Source organism: Doryrhamphus excisus, linkage group LG22, assembly GCF_037039965.1.
Source record: "Doryrhamphus excisus strain RoL-2023G ecotype Guam linkage group LG22, RoL_Dexc_Guam_v1.1, whole genome shotgun sequence".
Taxonomy (NCBI): Eukaryota; Metazoa; Chordata; class Actinopteri; order Syngnathiformes; family Syngnathidae; genus Doryrhamphus; species Doryrhamphus excisus.
The window spans coordinates 3,629,426-3,654,570 of record NC_136378.1 but is presented as its reverse complement, the minus strand read 5'-3'; the positions used below and the strand labels follow the sequence as shown (position 1 = coordinate 3,654,570).

Genomic DNA, 25,145 nt, shown 5'->3' with positions numbered 1-25,145 from the left:
AAGGAGGAAGCACTCTGAAGCCAAAGCGCACGAGCCTCGCGCCGCAACAGCAGCAGCTGGTGCAGCCGAGCAAGCGACTTTGTTCCAGCGGGGAGAAAAGCACCCGAGAAAAAGTCTCAACACACCGGACCAAACGTACTGATGCCGGGATTCGGTTCCAGCGGCTCTTGCGTGAACTTGTCAGACTTCTCGTAGCCCGCATTTTTTACTGAAAAAATAGGGCTTTTTTTCTTTAAAGTTAACCCGTAACGGAGTTGTCTCATTCAGGATGTCGGACTGAGACAAAGGGGTCTGGGGGCATTCCCGTCGGAGCGGTAAGTAGCACATTTTATAAACTTGCTTTAAGTTTTACGCTTTGTTGTTTTAAACCACCACTTAGCTATGTTCGAGTCCAGGTGTGTGTGTGATAGATATCACGACGTGCTGTGTTTTCCTCCCCCATTTTTAAAAAGCTTCTAAGCTCGTTTACTTGCGTAGTTTTCTCTTTATGCTAACATGTTAATAATCCTACCAAAATGTGATTATAGTTTCTCCTTTATTGTTTAAAAGTCAGTCTCTCTAACGTATTAAACCTGCTGCAGCTGACATTAAAACCACACATTTAAATTCCCCGGTTGAGGAAATGGCCACCGTGTGTTTTCTCTTTAAATAAACTTTAAAAAAAACATTCAAATAAAATATAAAAGGATTGTGGCAAACACGCAGTATAAAAATAAATAAGCCAAAAAAAAAAGTCAACACTAAATAAAAATACTTAGTGTTATTCCAAAGCAAGCTTTATAATACATGACATACTGTAACCACGTCTTTAATAACAAAGACAAAGAAAAGTCTTCCTTTTTACAAAAGTCTTTCTCATTTTAGTCTTTAAAGGCATCTCTCAGGTCTGGATCTCCTGGGAGAAAACTTCTGATTTGTTCCCAGAACTTTTAGCATTTCTATCGTTGAGTGTTTTTTGTTGCATTTGCAATATCCCCGTATATTTTACGGTGTTTGTGTATTTTGGATAATTGTCACGCTTGGATGTTACTGTGTTTGCTCCCATATCAGCTTTATAATCAAAAACACAATAACACAAAATGTCCCCAAGATCACAAGTGAAGAACTTGTGATTCTTATTTCTAAGAACGGTCATAAAGTATTTTTGTGTCTCCTCAGCAGGTACAAGTCGACTCTGGAAATCTCCTCTGGATGGGAAAAGATGGAAAGGGAGTTGCAATGGTGGAAAGGACAGCTGGCTGCAGACATCCATCAATCCCTCCGCATCAAGGTGAGTCCGTCATCCACGACCACTGTGCTGTGATAATGATATAATATAGAATCAGTGGATTTAACGTCAACAAAAGTTTCCAATTAAATGATAAATGGCACCAACACAAAACAAGTGGGACAAAATCGACCCGGGAATTTCACTCCGTCTGTGAACGCTGGCTCTTCCTTGTGTCGATGTTATGTAAATATGGAATCGGAATGAGGGAACGCCGCAGTAATGCACAGAACTGAGGCTGGTGAATCTAAACCAAGGCGGGATGGAAATAATTTGCGTTAGTAAATGGTTGCATCCAGACGAGAAAAAATACGGAATCATACGCTACGCCGTACTATAGAAGGAGAAAGGACGCATGCACGTAAGTCTGTCGTCTTTGCTTTTTGAGGCTCGTCTAGACTTATGACAAATTGGCTGGTTTGTCATCAAAGCTCACTTGTAGTCACGTGATGGTGACAGGTCGATGACGCCATCATTAAAAAAAAACAAAACAAAACAGATTGCTTGTCTACACGGAAACGACCAGTCAGTGTTTTCAGATTTTGCCTCCCCAGAAGCCATTTTTAGATAATAGCATTTTCGTTTCTGTGTGGATAAGAGGCTGAAATGATAAAATACTGAAAACGTTTGCGTGTGGATATTGGCATAAAATTAATTCACACAAAAACTCAAAAACAAAAAAAACAGATATCCTCAGGACAAAAAATATCATGTTACTAAAAAAAATACTCTCAATAATGTCAATAAGTCAATTCAGGAAACCATTTTGTTTCTAATTTATGAGTTTATTTTAGCTATGATCTTAAAGCTTTGATCTGTTGGCCAGTCCATTTCACTTTAATGCTTTTTTTGCAATAATTTGCTTTCACAGAAATGTTTTTTTTTTGGTCCTGTTTCTTCATTTTGTATTTTAAAGCTCTTCTTGGAACCTTATTAAGATCCACAAGTACAAAAATGTACAGTTGTTTGGCTGGTTTTAAAATTTAGATTAGGCGAGTATAAACATGCAACCCGGTCTCACCCGAAGTCAGCTGGGATAGACTCCAGCATACCCCCGCGTCTCTAATGAGGGTTAACATGGATGGTGAACATAACATGGATGACTGGATGTATAAACATGAATTAATTGTAATAAAGAATTTAATTAGTTGATAAGATGAATGTTGTAAAAATTGTGTTTTTGAACGTATGCATTGGGACATTTGGTAACAAATATGTTTGTGTTGTTATGTGGTGTTTTTTTTAACTAAAAAGTCACATTTTAAAGGATCGCAATGGGATTACATGGATTATTTAAGGCTCATTAATTCAGAATGTCTTAATTAGCCTTTAGTGTGATCGTAAATCTTGCCTCGTGTCGCTTGATTGGCGTCTTCCAGTTGTGACTCTCATGCCAGGGAGAAGGTTATAAACGTGTATTTGAGATAGATACCCTGCGGTAGGGATTGTGTGTATGAAGGCATCGCCTTGTGATGGGGATGTTTATGAAACATTCACTGGCACTGCCGTTTGCTAACAGTGTGTGATTCAGAGTGACTTCTCAGCTGGCTTGGACGTCTGTATTATGCAGGCTGAGCCACGAATAAACGTCACACACACACCCACACCCATAAATCCTAATGTCAGAGATGGCCCGTTGTGTTTGGCTACTATGACACACACACACACACGTTTGAGGAGCAATACACACTAACATGGCGCACAATGCAGTTATTTGTGAGTGTGTGTGTGTTTGCTTTAAAATGGCAAACCGTGACACAAGGCTACTGACAAATTGGATTAGCTTTTTTATTGTGGTCTAAATATTATTGTTTTCTGCATGTGTGGGTCAGTGCAAAGGTAAACATGCGTTAATGAGCCAATTAAGACAATACACAAACTGTTGAAGGTGAAACGTTGTTGATTAGTATGTGTTGAATGGGTATCACATGGGATTTTTACACGTTGCCACCTTTCTGTCTCCATTCCCTTCAATTTAACAATAAGCAAAAATCACTAAATCAAAAAATTGTGAACAAAATAACATTTCCACTATAATCGTCTCACCAACACCAAAGTTATTCAGTGCAGACCTTGAACAAGTTACCCCCAAATTGTGATTTCCACTATAAATATTTTTCATTCATTCATTTTCTACTGCTTATCCTCCATCTGTCTTGGGGCAAGAGAGTACACCCTGGACTCATTGCCAGCCAATCACAGGGCACATATCGACAAATTTGCCAATTAACCTAGCATGTTTTTGGAATGTGGGAGGAAACCGGAGTACCCCGAAAAAACCCACGCATGGATGGGGAGAACATGCAAACTCCACATAGAGATGGCTGAGTGTGGGATTGAACTCAGGTCTCCTAGCTGTGAGGTCTGCACGCTAACCACTCACCCCGCCGTGCAGCCCACCATACTCCGGTTTCCTCCCACATTCCAAAAACATGCTAGGTTAATTAGCGACTCCAAATTGTCCATAGGTATGAATGTGAGTGTGAATGGTTGTTTGTCTATATGTGCCCTGTGATTGGCTGGCCACCAGTCCAGGGTGTACCCGGCCTCTCGCCCAAAGACAGCTGGGATAGGCTCCAGCACCGCCCGCGACCCTCGTGAGCATAAGCGATAGAAAATGAATGAATGAGTTCTCCTCCTATTTTGTGTGGAAGTGGTAACTTTACGGCTTCTTATTTTGGTCCCCCCCCCCTCCGGCCATCTCTGTGTGGAGTTTGCATGTTCTCCCCGTGCATGCGTGGGTTTTCTCCGGGTACTCCTGTTTCCTCCCACATTCCAAAAACATGCTAGGTTAATTAGCGACTCCAAATTGTCCATAGGTATGAATGTGAGTGTGAATGGTTGTTTGTCTATATGTGCCCTGTGATTGGCTGGCCACCAGTCCAGGGTGTACCCCGCCTCTCGCCCGAAGACAGCTGGGATAGGCTCCAGCACCCCCGCGACCCTTGTGAGGAAAAAGCAGTAGAAAATGAATGAATATTTATATATTAGCTCATAAGATTTGAGGATGCAACTAATCTTGTCTTCCTATGACCAAATTTCCAAAGGTGCCTGAAATTTAATGAGTCACATGGCAGAAATGGTCCTATCTCACAATGTTAAAGAACCCTTTCAAAAATTCCTATCCGGATGACCTCCCAAAATTGAGCATTTTCAACAGTTCCTAAAAATCGCATGCTAATCCATTCAGAACTTTTCAGAAGTTATTTTGAACACAAACATAATAAATGCTGACAAAACCTAACCTCCCATGTGACGTAATCAACTTGTTGTTGTGTAAATACTGATTTAGTCATTGCAATGTACTGCTTCCACCTGCGTTCCACCTTGTTGTTTTTTGGAAGTCAGTTTACATGATAACACTTTTTTTGGAGTATGAAAACACGCACATTTCAGTACTAAGAGTCAATACAGTATCACAACATAGTACCAAAACAGTAATGGCACAACATGTAGTCAGTGAAGTGTACGTTTACTGTATCCACATGAACATATCACTTCCTTGACATAATAATCTCATGTCAATCTGAATCCTGTGTTGTTGTTGCTGTTACATAATTGGAAGATATAAAGAAATTACTTAACGATATTCACAAAGACCATATCGTTTATTGAATGTGTGTATAATATCAACAATAAGCACACTAACAGCAGTGGAATCAGGAGCATAGCTGTGCATTATAAGGCCTTCACGCTGTGTTCGGGTTTCCTGCAACGGGGCCCGGCCCCCGTTCCCCCACGGTCTCATCCAGCTTTAATGACGTTTGCCGCCGTGCTTAATGCCCTGATGTGGGAGATAGCGGTGCGGTGCCTGTGTAGCATGTGGCAAATTATCAGACATGCAAATCAGCCAGAGGCAGCTGTGGAATCCTTAATTACGGCGCAGGTCCCCCACAAAGGCAAACCTCAACCCACCCCGACTCCCCCCCCCCCCCTTCCCCACCTCTTAAGAGCCTACCCCCCCCTTTACACACCACAGTTCTCCTGTGGCCCCTGTGCCCCCAGACAGACAGATGGACTGGAGGCAGGGGCTGAAGCAGTGGGAGGAGAGTTTGGGGCGGACTGGATGGTATGGTTGATTGTGGCACCGGGGGTGGAGTTCGCTTCATGTGGATTTGGAAGGGAAGGGGGGCACTGTTTGTTTTTGAATTCCATTGAAGTGTCAATCTGATATGTGTTGTTTTTACTTGGCTTGAAAATCAATCGGTGATACGCTGTGGCGTAACACAATCCACCCATCAACCCTGATATGATTTGGATGTTTTGTTTTTTTTCCACTGATGTCAAATAGGATTGGCATCTAAAAAAAAATACCACTTCCACACAGAATGAGATCCTAATAAATCCAAACCAAAAGCCTTTGTTTATACTGTTTCTTAGAGAGAAAAACACAGCGCAAATATTTTCCACCATAAGCAGCTTAGCCCCAAACTTATTTCCTCTAAAGATGAAATAAAAAAAACCTACCACTTCCACACAGAATGAGAGAAGAGCCTTTTGTGTCGTTACTGCTGCATAGTGACCAGAATACTACATTTCACTATCATAAACGTCCAATATCCTAATAAATCCCAGCCAAAAGCCTTTGTTTATACTGTTTCTTAGAGAGAAAAACACAGCGCAAATATTTTCCACCATAAGCAGCTTAAACTTAGCGGCCATAGTTCCTCTGTGAGTTTGCACAAAGCAAAATGTGTCTTTCATACTCTGGGGAAGATATTGAAACTAGAGCCTCGTGCCCTCTTTTTTTTTTTTTTTTTTTTCTTGTGTGTCTGATTGGAGAGTCACCCCAGGCTGATTCAATGCTAATGCTCCTGAGTAGCTTCCTTCCACTTTGAAACACATGCAGCTAATTGAACATGAATAGGAGATGTTCTAGGGGTGAAACCTAATCCTATCCACTCCTCCATCTCTCTGCTGAGAGGAACTATGCCCCCCCCTCACACTTCCCCCTCAAATCAACCAGCACCCTCTTGCCCAATGCGGAGAGACCCCTTCGGTGACCCAAATTAGCTCCTCCTATCTGCAGCCAAGGAGAAATGAGATTGAAATGAGGCGACACCGTAAACAAGATGTGTTTATAAATGGAGTTTATTCCCGGTATGTTTGTTTTTAGCACCACAGCAGATCTCCTGAAGGCAGTTTTCTTTCAGCAGGGGATGTGTGCGGCTTGCTATTATGTATATACAGTAGTTTGTATATATGTATATACAGTAGTCCTTGCTAAATACAATGAAGAGTCATGATGTGCTATATATATCACTATATTGATAGTTACTATGGTAGCCATTATGTCATTGGATGCTCATATCACCTTGTACTTTGGTACGAAGTACATTATTTAAAAAAAAAAAAACAAAAAAAACCTTAAACTGTATTATGGAAAGCAGGAGGTGAACAAATGTAACAGTTACTGATTGTAAAAGTACCAGATTAAAGTTAAAAAAGCTTAAACTATATTAGGAAAGCAGGAAGTGAACAAATGTAACAGTTACTGATTGTAAAAGTGCCAGATGGAGGGGTAGGATTTAATAGGCTTTGCTTCTTCCTACTCCTTTCGGACATGTGGAACTGTGAACTTATTATGTGATGCATTCAATTCTTTTTACTCACCTATTCCCTCCACCCCCCACTCCAACATTTACATATTCTTTCCCTCTCTTCCCCAGGAGTTGAAGTTACCAGTCTACCGAGCCCATTCGCCACAGATTGGCATGCGCCGCTACTTTGCGGACCTGTTGGCCATCCTGAGTAATCGCTACCAGCTATGTCCCACAGCACGCCACCTGGCCGTCTACCTGCTGGACTTGTTCATGGATCACTACGATGTGGCCGTCAAGCAGCTCTATGTCATCGCCCTCTCCTGTCTGCTCTTAGCAAGTAAGTCGTCCATGTGTAAATTACAAGACTAAGGCCGTGATGGCAAGATCATAAAATCAATATGTTACGCGGGGAAACGCCACCATGCTATGATAAGATTGTCTTGGTAATATATATGGAGCATTTTTGGACTTAGAGCATAGAAAACCTGCTTATGGCTTTCTAAATACAGGTTTTAAGATTAGAGCACCGTAGACATGAAATAACACCCCTATAGTCATAGTGTGCAACACATTGCTCAACTTTTATGCTGCAGGGAGTTAGCCTCAACTTTATTTCCTCTAAAGATTAAATAAAAAAACCTACCACTTCCACACAAAATGAGAGGAGAGCCTTTATTATTATTAGTGTGCAACACATTGCTCAACTTTTATGCTGCAGGGAGTTAGCCTCAAATTGATTTCCTCTAAAGATGAAATAAAAAAACCTACCACTTCCACACAAAATGAGAGAAGAGCCTTTATTATTAGTGTGCAACACATTCCTCAACTTTTTTGCTGCAGGGAGTTAGCCTCAAATGTATTTCCTCTAAAGATGAAATAAAAAAACCTACCACTTCCACACAGAATGAGAGAAGAGCCTTCTTTCCATGAAACGGCAATCATTTATGAATTACATTTTTTTTAAAAACTGCAGAATAGTGAGGGAGGGATAATTGACCTGCATTATTGTGAGTCTGTGAGTGTGACGCCGCTGCATTATGATGCTTACTTGCTACTTGTTTTGAAATGAAAGCATTGTTCCGTTCACTGACAACAATATTAAGCACAGGTACACTCTCTCAATATTTTACAGAGGTATTTTGTATAGTCAAATACTATTAGAAATACCTCTTGATATGATGCATTGCAGTCCGACACTACTGCAAACCACAATGCTAAACCAGTTAGCGTTTTTTTCTTTGTTTGAGGAAGTTATCTATTTGCAGACTCCTGCCTTCAACAGGATGGTGTCTCCTGTTCTGCAAAGTTGCCGGTTCCATTCTGTTTTTCTTTGCTCGCATGCCACCGCAGCATTTGCATAAGACGAATGAGACTTCAGTGTGTGAAAATTGATAGATGTGCTTATCTGCTTTTGAAAGCCAACCTGTGTGTGTTTTAATTAAAGTAAGCCTGTTAATGATTCCGTGCCTGCTGGGATGGAAGTCTTGTTTTTTTTTTTTTGTACATTAATTCAGCCTGTGACATCATGGGTAATTAGACTAATGATGGCGTCAAAAGTGGGAGTCTGGAACTGGGCTCACTCGCTTGGGAGGGTGCGTTTGTGTGCAAGCGAGCAATGATATTCAGGCCGTCTTTGCAATCAGAGTCTCAGTCTGTCGGTGTTGGGATATATTAGAATGAGAATCGAAAGAAGTTTCTCTTGGGAATGCAAAAAAAAATGTTTGGATGTGTTGTCAAGCCAACCTGGACTTAGGTTATTTTCCTCTATTCTGTGATCATTCTTTAATCGTATCTTTTGATTTGCGTGCTTTGGGTTAGGCAGCCCTTTTCTCTGTGCTCTGCTGTGCCTCTGACTCCTCAAGGGAGTCCCCTGCCATGATTGATGAAGGCTTGAAAGGGTGTTTGATTCCAAGTTTTTTCTTAGGGTTTTTATCTGTCCTGAGGTGCCTTGGAATCTGGCCTAGTTATTGAACCGCCTCCCTCGGTCCCACTGCCGTTGACAGGCACATTCTTTGTCTTTTCCTAAAAAAAAATGTTCTGGTTTTCTGTGTTGGCTTAATTAATCGCTGCCTCCCAGTAGTCGCTGCTTAATCCTGTTACTCCATTGTGTCTTTGTGGGTGTCTCTGCGTGCATGTTTGTTAATGGATGAGCTTCTTTTGCTGTAGTAAGATTACACCGTGAGTTATAAACACCCCTTGGGAATAAGTCTTATTGACTGCTGGAGGGGTTTCCTCAAAAATAATGTTATTTTACTTAAATATTGCTCACATGCATCTTGTTTTGTTTGTATTGGTTTACTTTTGCTTCGGTATCACAGCAATAAAACTGTTTTTTTTTTTAGTTATATCGGTTAGTGTACCATTTAAACATTAGGAATCGTCTGCAATCTCGAAGTTGTAATGTCCTTTAATGATTATACATCATCATCTCCCCTTTCTGATCCCAGTTTGAAAGACTGTGTGAAATAGTAATACAATCAGCGACTTCTTATTTATTAGAATCATTGCGTGTTGTTGTGATTGTAGTTTTAAACGAGATTTACAAAACAGTTCTAACTAGGATACTGTACGGTACTCCACCACTTGATACGCCGTGTATAGACTCTGCACGTTGCATTTTCCACAGGCCTCGGAGCGCCCGGGGGTGGGGAGGAACTGTGAGGGCTAAGGGGGGCACCTGCCATATGCTCTCCGAGTCAGGCCTCGAACAAAAGCCTGTCAATGCAAGCAGGACATGTAGCCAGACCCTACCCAAAGAGGGGGGGAGGGGATTGCAGACTGGGGGGACAGGGAGGCTGTGTGCTTGTGTGCAGATATGGCTGAGCTAACCTTGCTCAGTGGCATGTTGGTTTCCTGATAAACCGATATCGCCCCCCCCCCCCTTTGATCACCTAGTAAAATTCCAGATTTAAGTAAATTTTCAGTGTATCTTGGAATTGGATTGACTGGTCTCTTGTGGTTTCATGTGACCTTTCACTGCTGGGTCTGTTTCATTCTCTCACCTTGTCGGACAGGCACAGCAAAGAACCAGTCCTGGGACAGGGTAGCCAGTAAAAGCAGCCTTGTATCCCATATCCCTTGGGGAGGAGGGGGGGGGGGCACTACTTCAAAGGCAGGCGGATGTAAAATGGGGCAGAAAAGACTGAAGAGGGGGTCTGCAAACTGGGACATGTTGCAACTGAAGTTTATATATAACTATATATATAGATATTATAATATATTATATAATCAAAATAAACTGCCTACACCTCTCTACATCTTCTTTGAGAATAGGTCTGTGGGAGAGCAGCCTGCAGATAGTTTTTTTTGAAACTTGAATATTGTTGAAATAAAAATAATTCATAATTAATGATATATATATATTCTATTCTACACTCATTTCCTTTGTCACTTTTAACACAATGCAAATACTTTGTTGATGGCACATATTGTCTTACATTGGATTGCTTTTTGCATCGTTAATGTCCAAAATGTATCTTTACATTTTTTTGGTACGCAGCCATCACTGGAAAAAAGTTTGGGTTTCAAACATTTTTTTTTTGCACAAATACGTGTCAGCCACCACTGACCAACCAACTACGGATTTTCTTTCTTCGAATTTTCTCTGCTCACTTCACTGGCATTAGCATCAAGGGGTCAAGGGTCGACTTGGACCTGCATTGTGAGAACCTCCCCGGCCAGGGGTGCCAACAAAAGAGATTCTATGATGGAGCTGTGACCAATTTCACAGTCTTGATGAAAGATGAGCCAGAAAATAAAGGATTTGAAAGGGCAAAGGAAATTCCTCCACGGTGGTCAACACAAAGAGGTGGAAAAAAAAGGAAAGAGAACGAAGGACAGAATAAGTCTAAAAAAAACATCATTCATTCTGTGGGTTTAGTCGTCAACCCTGGAAGTGTAATCTATATTCTTGTTAAATCCATAATGAATATCAGCCCCAATATGTACATTTAAGTTTTGGTTCAGACATTTACCTGATGTCTCCTGCAGAGCAGCAGAAAAAGCTCTCAGGTTTCTAATCCCCCCCCCCCATCCCCAAACTGCACACCTGGGAGGAAGCCCTGCATCCAGGTCTTACCTCTCCTTTACCCCTGACCTCTAACCTCCACCATGTTTACTCGGCTTGTGCTCATCTTTGCCATCACCTGTTCATGTCATGTGAATGGGAAAAAAAGAGAGGTGCCCTGTCCTTGAAGTGGCGAAACAAGGGAAGATTCCCTCGTTTCTGACTTCTGATGATAGGATCATCTTGCCGCCTGCATTCCAGGTAGACTGAACTAACTGGTTAGGAATGCGACGGCTTCACCACAGCAAAACAAAACGGGCTTTGACTTTGTATGCCATCTGGCCTAGAGTATAGTTTATGAATGCAGTATACATGAAAGGATGCACAGTATGTCTCTGTACTTTCATGAAACATTGTTTTCACAACTCTTGTTTTCTTTCATATTGTTTAATTTTTAGGGGTTTATTCATTAGAGATGGGCATCGAGCATCAATGGGAACTGGGACTAATATTCAAATTCACTCGGGATCGCTAATTTTTAAATATTTTGATGCCTACTTTCGGTGTGCGACCAGTTCTGTCCACCAGAGGGAGACAGACGAGCTGTAGGCCGGTGGTGTCCAAAGTGCGGCACCGAGGCCATTTGTTGACACTCAAAAAATACAATTAAACACAAAACTAAATATAAAAAATAACAGGGAAAAAAAGCGCAGTAATAAAGTCATAATACAGTCAAAGTCCTAAATTTGAAATATTAAAGACTAAAATTTGTAATTAAATAATACTAATACTATTACGAGAAACAAACACAAAACTAAAAAAAACAGGGAAAAAAGAGCAGTAATAACATCATAATACAGTCAAAGTCCTACATTTGAAATATTAAAGACATAAAATTTTAATTAAATACTAATAATACTATTATGAGAAAAAAACAAGGAATAAAGTTGCAATTGTAGCAAGATTAGGTTGGATTAAAAAACAAAAAACAAAGACATATTACAATTAAAAAGGTACGACAAGAAAGCATAAAGAAAGCTCAGCTTGAGGGTGTTTTTTTCTATAAATATTAAAACCATCTCAGTACATCAACATGGGTTGCTTTGAAGAATGTAAAAGGAGCCCCCCCAGCTTCCTTTGATTATTCAGTCAGTTGACCCTCGTTGTGGAATATTGTTTTTTTTCCCTTTTTAAATGTCGTTGGCTATCGCATTTGATGTGGTCAATTGCCCACAACAGGAAAGCAAAAGACGAACCACAGAACACAATAGGAAGATTGACTTGCACTGTCTCTTAACATCAAAGGGGGGCTGCGTCCTTACGGAGATTGGGGGGTATTGATGGCTTTTTATGGCATCGTCTGTGTGGACATAGCAGTTTAGCAGCAGACAGCTCCTGCAAGCAGAGGATATTCGGGGGGGGGGGGGGGGGGGGTGAGAATGTGGCAAGTGTGGACTGAGACTGTGGAACCAGCGCAGCAGAGTGTAAACAACCTTGTTTCACAGTGCTTCCTGTTCTGGTGGAGAGACGCCATTACTGCCTCTGCGCTAATTACACCCATGGCCAGATGAGCTGCAGTTCCCCCTCGCCCTAACCACCCATGCTTTCTCACCCATTAACCCCACCCCGCCCCCCCAGACACCCCTTTCCTTTGCTTAATGGTAGGACAGTGCTAAAACTCACACTTGAGCCTCTCCCAGTAGTTGATTGCTTTGGTTTTACATCGTTTGACTTATTTTGAACGGCTCGTACGTTATATTTTTTGCCATGGGTTCCCCCCCCCCTCCAGGAACCTGTGTCTTATTGCTGCCATTTAATGGTAATGGTTTAATTATATTTGAACATGCATCAGATTACAATTGAATGCATCACATAATCAGTTCACAGTTCCACATGTCCAAAAGGAGTAGGAAGAAGCAAAGCCTATTAAATCCTACCCCTCCATCTGGTACTTTTACAATCAGTAACTGTTACATTTTTTGTTCACTTCCTGCTTTCCATAATACAGTTTACGTTTACAATCAGTAACTGTAGCATTTGTTCACTTCCTGCCTTCCATAATACAGTTTAAGGTTTTTAGAATAATGTAAGTACAAGGTGATATGACCATACAATAACATTATGTGTACCATAGTAACTGTCAATATAGTGATATATAAAGCACATCATGACTGGTTCAAGACAAGATGTAGTTTTTAAAAGTTAGAACTTAAAAGCATGTTCTTTGATTAAGCACTGAATGAGGCCTCTTCATTGGTCACACAGACCCCTGAGGCCTCTGGGCTGTTGCTATGGAAACGGGAGGTGGGGGGGTTGTCTCGTATCGGAGCGGGTGTTCTCCATAAACACTGCTGTAATGTCTGCAGGGATGTGCAGGGACTGAGGAAGACGGGAATATGAGAGGTGAAGCTGACTTATTCATAGACGGCGTGATGGTCGTATGATCCTGGCATACGTACAGTATATATGATCCTGGCATACAGTATGATGCTTCCTAGAATTCATCTTATCTGCTATTTTCTTGTGATAACTGAGCTAAGGACCTTTCCCCTGCCATTTATCATGGACATTAAATGGTCATTGTGGTCATCAACAACCCATAAACATGAACCCCATCAGAATATCGAGATTATTCATGTACATTTTATGGCCTGAATTTGCTTAATCTTTTAACCTGTTAGTGCTCCTGTTGTTTGTCGGAGTGCAAACAAAGCCGTGGTGCTAAAAGTAGCATCCTAATGGAACTTTGGGTTTGTTTGGTCAGATGTGAAGACTCATCAACTCATTCGGTTCAGTTCCCGAAGAACCTTTTTTTTTTTACCGCATTTGATTGTGGTACAAAAGTGGTTGGAGCTTGATCAGATCCATACGGGAAATGAACAAATCAGGGTTGTCACAAAATAGCATCAACGGAATCAAACCGCAGGTAGTCTTAACACATGGCTTCACTTTTAATCCAATATTGATATTGCAGCTTTTAATATCATTCATTCATTTTCTACTGCTTTTCCTCACAAGGGTTGCGTTGGGTGCTGGAGCCTATCACAGCTGTTTTCGGGCGAGAGGCGGGGTACACCCTGGACTGGTGGCCAGCCAATCACAGGGCACATATAGACAAACAACCATGCACACTCACATTCATACCTATGGACAATTTGGAGTTGCCAATTAACCTAGCATGTTTTTGGAATGTGGAAAAAAAACGGAGTACCCGGAGAAAACCCACGCATGCATGGGGAGAACATGCAAACTCCACAAGGAGATGGCCGAGGGTGGGGAAAGACAAAATAAGAAGCCAAAAAGTTACCACTTCCACACAAAATAGGAGGAAAACTCATTCATTCATCATTTTCTACTGCTTAACCTCACAAGGATATTGCTGGAGCCTATCCCACCTGTCTTCAGGCGAGAGACGGGGTACACCCTGGACTGGTGGCCAGCCAATCACAGGGCACATATAGACAAACAACCATTCACACTCACATTCATACCTATGGACAATTTGGAGTCGCCAATTAACCTAGCATGTTTTTGGAATGTGGGAGTAAACCGGAGTACCCGGAGAAAACCCACGCATGCACAGGGAGAACATGCAAACTCCACACAGAGATGGCAGAGGGTGGAATTGAACCCTGGTCTCCTAGCTGTGAGGTCTGCGCGCTAACCACTCGACCTCATGCAAATCAAAGAAAGTAAAACCCATCTCATAAGCCCAGAGGTGAACTCCTAAGTAATCTTGATGTTTCTATTTGTCGTTTTAGGTAAATTCGAAGAGAAAGAGGATCGGGTACCCAAACTGGAGCAACTGAACTCACTGGGCTTTATGCGTAATTTCAACTTGGTTCTCAACAAGAGAGATCTGATCAAAATGGAGATTCTGCTGCTGGAGACCTTTGGCTGGAATCTGTGTATGCCCACACCGGCCCACTTCATCGACTACTACCTCAACGCCTCGGTACAGGAGGGCGACCTGTACAACGGCTGGCCTCTGTCGTCCCTCTCCAAGACCAAGGCTTTCATGGACAAATACACTCACTACTTTCTGGAAGTCTCACTGCAAGGTGGGTTGAACGGGAACGATACACACCTCACGTAGCATTCACCTGAAAGCTCACTCACATTTTTTTTTTTCCTGCTTTTAGATCACACTTTCCTAAGTTTCCGACCGTCCCAAGTTGCCGCCGCGTGTGTGGCGGCGTCGCGTATTTGCCTACAGATCTCCCCAAGCTGGACTACCGCCCTGCATCTACTGACTGGCTACACCTGGGACCATCTGACTCAGTGCATTGAACTCATGTTGATGTAAGAGACACACTAGTCACGTATACATGGACCCAAATATTCCAATTCTATTCGGGTTATTTGCTCAAACGGAAAGAATGTAACCTTTTGTATACACCTCATTCCGAAACAAAAGTGCCAATCCGAATGAATATATAATCGGATTCACCGGGGTGGAATATTCCTTTCCCCAATCCGATTGTAGCTGCTCAATCGGAAAGTTGCCAGACTGTGTTCTTCTTTGTGGTGTTTTTCTTCTTCTGTTGTTTATTGGCGGTTGGCAAGCAGCTTTCGTGTGCATTAGCGCCATCTGTGGAACAGAATCTAAACCCTTCTGGAGTGGAATATTCCTTATCCCAATCCGATTGAGGTATCTTGTAACCGCTCAATCGGAAAGTTGTCAGACTGCGTTCTAATATGTGGGGTTTTTCTTCTGTTGTTTATTGGCGGTTGGCAAGCAGCTTTCGTGTGCATTAGCGCCATCTGTGGAACAGAATCTAAACCCTTCTGGAGTGGAATATTCCTTATCCCAATCCGATTGAGGTATCTTGTAACCGCTCAATCGGAAAGTTGTCAGACTGCGTTCTAATTTGTGGTGTTTTTCTTCTTCTGTTGTTTATTGGCGGTTGGCAAGCAGTTTTCGTGTGCATTAGCGCCATCTGTGGAACCGAATCTAAACCCTTCTATACGCCATTCACAAGTCCAGTTTTATTAAAAAAGAAAATATCTATATAAAACATGTGCCGAGTTTAATTATAAAATATTAGCAAGATTGAACTTTATCTTTTCCTGTTCCCGGGTGCTGAGATATGACGTAACACGCAGCTCGAGACGTTCTTCGGTTTTATAAAATGGAGGCGAGTAATCGGCACTGGAATGCTGCGGAAAGTTTGTTTTTGATTCAAACTAAATTTCAAGACTGGACGAACGAAAAAATGGGAATATGGAGTTATTCCAACAAGTGAAAGAAAAACTTGAGGAAGTCGGTATCATGTGATGTTGATGTTTACGTTTTACTGCGTATGCCCCATTGACTATTCTGGTTGATTATAGCGGCGCATGTAGACAAGAGATTGGAATATTCCTTTCCATGTATACCATTGCTTTGGGAAAGGTCTTTCGGGAATTCCTGCTCAACCTACCATTTGTTTGGATTTTGTAACAATTTAAAATAACGGAATCGTGCAGGGTTCTCCAAGAGTACGCGGAAAAAGATGGATTACTCAATGGGAGTATGAAACGAGCTTAGCATGGATGAATGAATTTCTACGGATTTATTCACAAATTAGTTTTTCTTTTTTCCGTAGTGCTCATGACAACGACGTCAAAGAGGCCAACAAAACAAAGTCCACCCCTCCGCACCGAGCTTCCTCTCTGCAGTCTCAGACCCAGATCTCTCACCTCTCCCCGGCGTCGGCCATTCAGAGACCAGCCTCTTCGTCCTCAACTTCCTCCACCCCACAGCTGCTCTTCCAGCCAGACTGCTTCCCACACCTTACCCAACATTCCCCTTCCCTGTCCCAACTGCAAGTGTTAGCCGACTCTCAGGCTCTGGGGCCTGTGGTGAACGTGTCTCAGGATTTTCTTCAGAGCCACCGGATGGGTCTCCTAAGCGGGGCTTCTTGCATGACAACCGGAGGTGGCTTCCCCTCCTACCCAAGTCTGACCTCCGGCCTGCAGCCGGGGGCTCGTGCGCTGCCGCTCCAGGGCCCCATATCCGTTCAGATGGCCCTCACCGGAGAAGCGCGCCACTGTTTGAGCATGGCCTACACGGGGGGGTACCTGGGCGCCCATCACACGTTCGCAGCCGGCTGCTTTGACAGGTGACGCCAGGAGACGGAGAGGGAAAGGCCGCGGGAGCGCACCGCAGCGCTCCCATCCCTGCTTCCTCTTGCGGATCTGGCCTCTCTCTCCGTCGGCACGGCGACACCTTCAGCATGTCCAGCCCCCCCGCCGCCCCTCTCACAAAGACGCCTCAAACGCAAGCAGAGGTCCAAAGGAAAGAGAGACCCCGTGGAAGTCATCACTCTGACATGACTCTCGGAAGCGTTGCGGAATGATAACGGATATCACTGTGAATGAGATGCCTCCCGACGACCACCTCATTCAAGCGCCTCTTCTTCGTGGAAGTGCACAAAAACACAACAAAAACTGTGAAAAGGATACGTTGCTGCTTTGTTATATATTTTTTTTACTAATTCTACCAAAATAACCACATGCAAAAAAAAACATGGACGCCGTATATCGCACCACTGTGTGCCGTAAATGTCAGCAAACACTGATTTGAACACGTGTCATGTGCATCGGGCCGGGGCGGCCCCTCTGGGATTCCCTCACTGCATTAATCCTCGGAAGGGGGCGGAAAAATTCCTTTTTTTCAAGTGCACAGCAGGTGAATTCGACAGCTTGGTCTTCCAAAGCCGAGCTCCGTAACACGCGAGGAGAACCGGGTTTTAGCGTGCTGTGACTGCACCGGCGCGGAAGTGGTCTCGTAGAAATGAAATGCTGCTGCCTTCTTAACGAACTGCTGGTTCTGCGTCTGTGGTGCTGATGTTTACATGAACCACTTAAGTATCAGGGACTTGAACAAAAAATTACTTGAATATTACATTGGAACATGCCATAGCTTTTTTTATTTATAATTTCTTTTTTTCTTTATTTGATATATAGTGTTATCTTTTTATACCGACCTAATAACGCCATTGAAGAATAGGTATTGTACTGCTTTCACACAGGCTCAGGTTCAAGGCTTCAAACTAGCAGCCTTGCCGTTTTTACTGTGCTATCTTTGCTTTAATCCTTCTGGTCCAAAAAGTGCCGTATGTTCATTGCCGGGCCGTGTTCCGTTGTGTCCGTCAGTGTTTTGGAGACGTGTGTTACATCTGTATAGCGGCCGCCGCACAAACATCTGCATCCAGTCGTGTGTAATTACTTTCCACGTTCCTAAAGCTCCCAATTTTCCACTTCCTGTTAAGGTTTAAACACATCCAGATTCCCTGTGCCAATTTTAGGGCCTGCCTGCTGGTTACCATGGTAATACCTCAAATGTGGCCCCCTCGCCGTATGTCATGTTTTTGCCTAATTGTGTCTTCTGTGTCAAATGTTTAAGATTTGGTATGATGGTGGCCAAGCGGCACGGCGGTCGAGCGCAGACCTCACAGCTAGGAGACCAGGGTTCAATTCCACCCTCGGCCATCTCTGTGTGGAGTTTGCATGTTCTCCCCGTGCATGCGTGGGTTTTCTCCGGGTACTCCGGTTTCCTCCCACATTCCAAAAACATGCTAGGTTAATTAGCGACTCCAAATTGTCCATAGGTATGAATGTGAGTGTGAATGGTTGTTTGTCTATATGTGCCCTGTGATTGGCTGGCCACCAGTCCAGGGTGTACCCAGCCTCTCGCCCGAAGACAGCTGGGATAGGCTCCAGCACCAGAAAATGAATGAATGAGTTCTCCTCCTATTTTGTGTGGAAGTGGTAACTTTTTGGCTTTTTATTTTGTCTTTCCCCACCCGCGGCCATCTCTGTGGAGTTTGCATGTTCTCCCCGTGCATGTGTGGGTTTTCTCCGGGTACTCCGGTTTTCTCCCACATTCCAAAATCATGCTAGGTTAATTAGCGACTCCAAATTGTCCATAGGTATGAATGTGAGTGTGAATGGTTGTTTGTCTTTATGTGCCCTGTAATTGGCCCTGTACCCCGCCTCTCGCCCAAAGACAGCTGGGATAGGCTCCAGCACCCCCGCAACCCTCGTAAGAATAAGCAGTAGAAAATTAATGAATGAATGAGTTCTCCTCCTATTTTGTGTGGAAGTGGTAACTTTTTGGCTTCTTATTTTGTCTTTCCCCACCCTCGGCCATCTCTGTGTGGAGTTTGCATGTTCTCCCCGTGCATGCATGGGTTTTCTCCCGGGTACTCCGGTTTCCTCCCACATTCCAAAAGCATGCTAGGTTAATTAGCGACTCCAAATTGTCCATAGGTATGAATGTGAGTGTGAATGGTTGTTTGTCTATATGTGCCCTGTGATTGGCTGGCCACCAGTGAATGAGTTCTCCTCCTATTTTGTGTGGAAGTGGTAACTTTTTGGCTTCTTATTTTGTCTTTCCCCACCCTCAGCCATCTCTGTGTGGAGATGTGGAGTGGTAGAAAATGAATGAAAGAATGATGGTGGCTATTTCTCACTTTTGAATCCCACCCCTAATATACACGACACCACCAAATCCACTCTGACTTCCCTTTTTTTTGCTCACCTTTGTTGATTTCAGCGAGCTTTTATTTTGAGTTTTTCCTCCTTGGCTCGCGTCTCAACTTCTCACTGAGGGGTCAAAGGTGCAATATCTTTCTGTATTTTTGACACTTGTGTGATTGGACTTGCATTCCACGTCCTCTAGAGGGCAGCAGGCACTGTATAAACACAATGACTATGTTGCATATTGCAGCCACCGCCTCGCCTCGCCTCGCCTGAGGGATGCTGCCGCAAGCGTTTCTCTTTAGCTTAGCCCGTTGCTGTGCATTTGGTTGCACTCTGACTGCTGCTGACGTGACTCACACCAAACAACACTGACACCACATACTTTCAATTTTACGTTTTTTTTTCTAGCAACTACTAGTTTTGCTTTACGTCGCACTGAATGGTAAAAGGATGTATATTTTTATCATTGCCATGGAAGAATAAACACATGTAAACTGAAGTTGGGGATGTACTTTGTGATAGTTGTTTGGATCTATATATATATATATTTTATATATACTTTATGGAAGGAGTAGGGTTGGCAGCTGTTTAGTTTTATCCAGTGCCTAATCTGTACTTTTGGAGCGGTACCATCTAGTACTTTAAATGTGTGCTCATAGAAAATGTAGTTTCATACATTGCCAAAGAAATGCTGCTCTTTTGTAGAGTTAAAAGACAAACGTTTGACATACGGTATAAATCGCCAGAGGAAAAAAAACACATGGCGATTCCACAACTTCCACAGTATGAAAGGAAATATTGCATTATTATGATATGAGCTCAGAGGTTGCCCCAGAAAACTATTTTAACTCTACTACTTCCGCATTTCTCAACCCATTCACTTCAACCAACTCAACTAAGTCGTGACATTTGTGTTATTACCCACACCGCAGAAATGCCCACTTTTCCCAGCATGCCGAAAAATTCTGGAATGCGAATGCCTTTGATCTAATTTGATCAAATTTGTTCACTTCTTGCTTTCCTAATGTAATTTAAGTTTTTTTTTTTTATTTTTTGTCGCATAATCAGTTCACACTTCCACATGTCCAAAAGGAGTAGGAAGAAGCAAAGCTTATTAAATCCTACCCCTCCATCTGGTACTTTTACAATCAGTAACTGTTACATTTGTTCACTTCCTGCTTTCCTAATATAATTTTTTTTTGTCACAATCAGTTCACACTTCCACATGTCCGAAAGGAGTAGGAAGAAGCAAAGCTTATTAAATCCTACCCCTCCATCTGGTACTTTTACAATCAGTAACTGTTACATTTGTTCACTTCCTGCTTTCCTAATATAATTTTTTTTTGTCACAATCAGTTCACACTTCCACATGTCCAAAAGGAGTAGGAAGAAGCAAAGCTTATTAAATCCTACCCCTCCATCTGGTACTTTTACAATCAGTAACTGTTACATTTGTTCACTTCCTGCTTTCCTAATATAATTTTTTTTGTCACAATCAGTTCACACTTCCACATGTCCGAAAGGAGTAGGAAGAAGCCAAGCTTATTAAATCCTACCCCTCCATCTGGTACTTTTACAATCAATAACTGTTACATTTGTTCACTTCCTGCTTTCTAAGATAATTTAAGTTTTTGAGTTTTTTTTTTGTTTTTTTAATAATGCACCTCGTACTGAAGTACAAGGTTATATATATATATATATATATATATATATATATATATATATATATATATATATATATATATATATATATATATATATATGTATATATATATATATATATATATGTATATATTTAGTGCACTCATAATTAGCATGTGTAGTTTTTTACTACTGCGTACCTTCCCAGACATTCATTTTTTCATTTTAGCTAAAGCTATATGCCCCCCTCTCTTTTACAATCAGTAACTGTTACATTTGTTCACTTCCTGCTTTCCATAATACAGTTTAAAGTTTTTTTTTGTTTTTTTTTAATAATGCAACTTGTACCGAAGTACAAGTTCATTTTTTCATTTTATCTAAAGCTATATGCCCCCCCCCCCCCCCCATGTGTTTCATCATGCAACCAGCTGGTAATAAATTTCCCTGTTGATAACTGACAACCTCAACTGTACTTGAAGGATTTTCCTACATTTGAGTAAAGCGGTTAGGAAGCGACTGGATGGTTTGCATGGATGCAACTGAAGATGAGGCGATGGTGGAGTATAAAACGCTCCCAGTCAAGCTTCCACACAACATCAGTCAATCCTTCCATCATGTCTTTCACAGGCAAATACGTGCTGGAGAGCAAGGAGAAGTACTCGGAGTTCTTGGAAGCTATTGGTAAGAAGCTTGTGTTCAGTTCTTAAAACTGTAGTTTGACTGCCTTTTTTTTTTTTTCCTGTGCAGGGGTCAAACAGGTGGAAATTGAGAATGAAGACTTTGTGACTGACATGTATCAGGGCCCTTACTTCAGAATTGCCAAGTTCATGGGCTCTGATGTGTGGACCAACACATTCATGTTTGGCAGGGAGGTTGAACTGGAAGATATGGATGGCACAACATTCAAGGTAAAAACTTTATTTTGAAATAGACGTTTCCTTTCTACTGCTTGTTCTGTATCCCCTTTTTAGACCACTGTCAATATGGATGGAAATAAACTCAAGATCCAGTTCCCTAAATATGTTTACACCGCAGAAATAGTTGGTGGCAAGCTTGTTGAGGTGAGCATGCTCACATTCAGTCATCTATTTTAGGTGATTTCATTTAAATCTTTTTTTTTTTTTCTCCCCACCCCAGATTAATAGCCTCGGTGGAATTACCAACAAGATGGTTAGCAAGAGAGAAGACATCTAAAAACAAAAAGTCTTGCAAATTGCACCTCGATTAACCTAATAAACAAGCATTCAAACACTCTTTGTATCCTTGCATAATAGGTTTGTTCGCACAATACCGCCCTCTAGTGTTTTAACAGTAATAGCGACACCCAGTGGCAGTTGTAGCCAAGGGCCACGTGATTGTTTTTTAATAGTTCAACTTTATGCTACTAAAAATGAACAAAACAAAATCAAGTAGTAATTTTTAGAAAGATTGTGAGTCGCTTCAAAGAGTGTGGAGTAAAATGAAGTCTGTTTAATATCTACAGCCAGGATAATTGGACCTGAAAAACATGTTTACACTATCTCCTCACGAGCTATCTGTGTGTAATTTATATTGACACAATACCGCCCTCTAGTGTTTAACAGAGTAATAGCGGCACCCAGTGACAGTTGTAGCCAAGGGCCACGTGGTTTGAAGATGTTACGATTTTTTTTAATATTTCAACTTTATGCTTCTAAAATGAACAAAATAAAATCAAGTAGTAATTTTTAGAAAGATTGTGAGTCGCTTCAAAATAGTGTGAGGTAAAATGAAGTCTGTTTAATATCTATGGTCAGAATAATGGGACCTGAAAAATATGAGCTATCTGTGTGTAATTTATGTTGACACAATACCGCCCTCTAGTGTTTAACACAGTAATTGCGTCCCCCAGCTTTATTAGCTGTGGCGGTTCAAGCCGTGGGCAATTGTTTACTTATCATATTACCACTTCAAAAAAATTACTATTTTTAAATAGTTCAACTTTATGCTAATGAAATGATAGATTAGAAACATTGTTTTTTATTTTTGGAAAGATAGTTTGAGGTAAAAGTTAGAATAATGTGGGAAAGAAAGTCATAATATTATGAAATTAAAATGTATTTAAAAAAATTAAATGATTATTTTAAGAAGAAAGTTGGAAAAATATATTTAAAAAAATAACATGTTCATGCTCAAAATGTGTTATTTGCGTTCTTCTGACTTTCCATCTTTCTACTGCAATTTTCTTTCGAGCATGTTGGGTCTTGCAGCGTCAAATCCTCTTGCTAACTCTTGTGAAAGTCACTCCCTTCTCCCCTGGAGTGATACAAATCTGCAACACAAGTAAAGCGAGGTAAGCATTTTGCCTTTTCACACCAAGTACTACCACAAAAACATATTTTTCTTGTACTGGTGTTCCCAAGTACCACTAAATAAAGGCTACGTACCACCACTGGTATTTATACCACAGTTTGAGAATCAAAACTGAATGTACAGTGGGGCCACAACATTGATACATTTGCACAATGCTAAAACCAATCCAATGTAGGTTAATGTATGTATGCTAAGCTAATCTAAACAAAACATCCACATGCTAGTTGATGTAGCATAGCTGGACACTCACCATCACCAGTTTATCGTCCACCATCTCAGCTGTGAAGTTGTATTGTGGGAATTGTACAGAAATCTTCCCATTTTCCATGATGACAGGAGCCTGTCAGTGCCAAAAAAATGGGATTATTGATATATTGATTAATTTTTTTCTTTCTTTCCACCAGGATCTATAATCGACCTTGAATTTGGAGCCTGTCATTGTCACCAGCTCACACTCCTGCCCAATGGTGAACTTATTAGACCAGGTCCAGCCTGGGAGGCTTTGAGTCCACGTGAAGTCCTTCCCTTCCTGACGCACTTCCGTCTGCACTTTCAGGTCAGTCTTAGCATGGAGATGTCCTGTGGAACAAAAATGTAAACATCCAAATACGCACCACAGACAATTGACAAGAGTTTGATTTCATTCCGTACCGACTGCTTCAAGAAACTGTTCATAGTTCTCTTGGCTCTCCAGCTCATACTTGCCAGCGAAGGACATCATGGCGAAAGAAGGAAAAGGGAAGGCGTTGGTGGGACGAATGAAAACAGCGGAGTGGCATTCCACAGGTGTGTGCTGTTCCTTTTGAAACACCGCCAACCAATATGTGGCGTTCCTCAGCATGTGTCAGCCACATGATTATTATTATTATTATTATTATTACCTATGGTTCATTTAAAAAGGCCATTGAAAGAATGAAAAAAAAACATCTGATTGTTTTGATTTCTGTATGTTTTATTTGGAAATTATTTGAACAGGAAGTGATTACTATACAAACAATATGTAAAGTTGTATGAATAGAGAGCAAGATAAAATTTAAAAATGTTAATTTTCCATCAGAATCATTAGAATGATTGACACTGACGTTTCAAAACACAACAAATAAAGCAACATTGATAAATAGTTGAGAGGGGAAGGTCATTGATAAATAATGAATTTAGTATATATAATAGAACAGGAGGCCGTCTTGCGGCTGCAATTCCAGTCCTGTCCAGCGGTGGCAGTATTACCCCGCGTCAACATTAGAGATTTCTAACACTAGTTGTCAATAAACAGGACAGTTCAACGAAGTCAATCTAATTTGGCAGCTGATAAACTGTATGCTTTACATTTTTTACAACTGTTCAACTATGTTTTTTTTTTAAATTATGTTAATTTATATCACATTCGAATACCATGATAGCGGTATTCGTGACTAATTAGTTCATCCCATGAACCAAGCTAGCTAGAGTCGTTTTTTGGTGCTGAAAAAAGTACTTCCGGTTTGGTGGGGATATACAAGAAAAAGCGTATTGTGTCTTAAAAGACTAAAACAATTGTACCAAAAACCGTCTGACACTAAAAAGTCAAATGTCACAATCGCTGGACGTTATTTTCTCTCCATATCACTGAACATTAGCGCCTGCAATTCCAGTTCTGTCCAGCGGTGGCAGTATTACCCCATATCAACATTAGAGATTTCTAACACTAGTTGTCAATAAACAGGACAGTTCAACAAACTCAATCTAATTTGGCAGCACCTGATAAACTGTATACTTTACATTTTCATGAAAGGACAATTGTTCAACTATGTTCATTTTAATTATGTTAATTTCAAAATCGCTCGGCGTTATTTTTATTATAATCACTGAACATTAGCGCCTGCAGTACAAACTAGATTCTTAACACACG

At 41.5% G+C, this 25,145-nt stretch overlaps 3 protein-coding genes and 1 pseudogene across 5 annotated transcripts in view; 2 read left to right on the top strand and 2 right to left on the bottom strand.

Annotated features, from left to right (window-relative positions):
- Positions 1–16,274, bottom strand: part of eif1ad (eukaryotic translation initiation factor 1A domain containing) — a 203,004-nt gene extending 186,730 nt beyond the window's left edge. Inside the window, exon 1 of the mRNA XM_078788051.1 lies at positions 16,265–16,274. The gene's annotated coding sequence lies outside the window, so the exon portion shown is untranslated. The remainder of the gene's footprint in view (positions 1–16,264) is intronic.
- Positions 34–19,784, top strand: ccnjl (cyclin J-like). Of its 2 annotated transcripts, none has more exons than XM_058063781.2 (6): positions 34–314; positions 1,162–1,270; positions 6,937–7,147; positions 14,578–14,877; positions 14,959–15,118; positions 16,405–19,784. In XM_058063781.2, exons 2-6 carry the CDS (start codon positions 1,202–1,204, stop codon positions 16,922–16,924), a joined length of 1,260 nt encoding a protein of 419 aa, XP_057919764.1. In that variant the 5' UTR covers positions 34–314; positions 1,162–1,201; the 3' UTR covers positions 16,925–19,784. The 2 variants fall into 2 exon arrangements, with proteins under 2 accessions (XP_057919764.1, XP_057919762.1); XM_058063779.2 differs by having other exon boundaries at positions 36–314; positions 1,159–1,270.
- A 1,293-nt stretch (positions 19,785–21,077) lies between these two features.
- On the top strand, positions 21,078–22,197 carry LOC131110379 (gastrotropin-like; annotated as a pseudogene). Its single transcript, XR_013625254.1, has 4 exons — positions 21,078–21,607; positions 21,674–21,834; positions 21,898–21,987; positions 22,064–22,197. The product of XR_013625254.1 is annotated as a gastrotropin-like (transcript).
- Positions 21,750–24,029, bottom strand: LOC131110380 (gastrotropin-like). Its single transcript, XM_058063445.2, has 4 exons — positions 23,909–24,029; positions 23,676–23,836; positions 23,508–23,597; positions 21,750–23,216 (listed from the first exon to the last, which is right to left on the bottom strand). Exons 1-4 carry the CDS (start codon positions 23,976–23,978, stop codon positions 23,157–23,159), a joined length of 381 nt encoding a protein of 126 aa, XP_057919428.2. The 5' UTR covers positions 23,979–24,029; the 3' UTR covers positions 21,750–23,156.
- Positions 24,030–25,145: the final 1,116 nt, after the last annotated feature.

What these genes read in the sequence shown, in the direction of transcription:
- LOC131110380 (XM_058063445.2), bottom strand. Translation starts at nt 23,978, where the DNA reads ATGATGTCCTTCGCTGGCAAGTATGAGCTGGAGAGCCAAGAGAACTAT. An exon ending in ACAGTTTCTTGAAGCAGTCG is followed by an intron (nt 23,837 to 23,908) that starts GTACGGAATGAA and finishes TTTGTTCCACAG; the next exon opens with GACATCTCCATGCTAAGACT. An exon ending in TGACAGGCTCCAAATTCAAG is followed by an intron (nt 23,598 to 23,675) that starts GTCGATTATAGA and finishes TGGCACTGACAG; the next exon opens with GCTCCTGTCATCATGGAAAA.
- ccnjl (XM_058063781.2), top strand. Translation starts at nt 1,202, where the DNA reads ATGGAAAGGGAGTTGCAATGGTGGAAAGGACAGCTGGCTGCAGACATC. An exon ending in ATCAATCCCTCCGCATCAAG is followed by an intron (nt 1,271 to 6,936) that starts GTGAGTCCGTCA and finishes TCTCTTCCCCAG; the next exon opens with GAGTTGAAGTTACCAGTCTA. An exon ending in TCTGGAAGTCTCACTGCAAG is followed by an intron (nt 14,878 to 14,958) that starts GTGGGTTGAACG and finishes TCCTGCTTTTAG; the next exon opens with ATCACACTTTCCTAAGTTTC.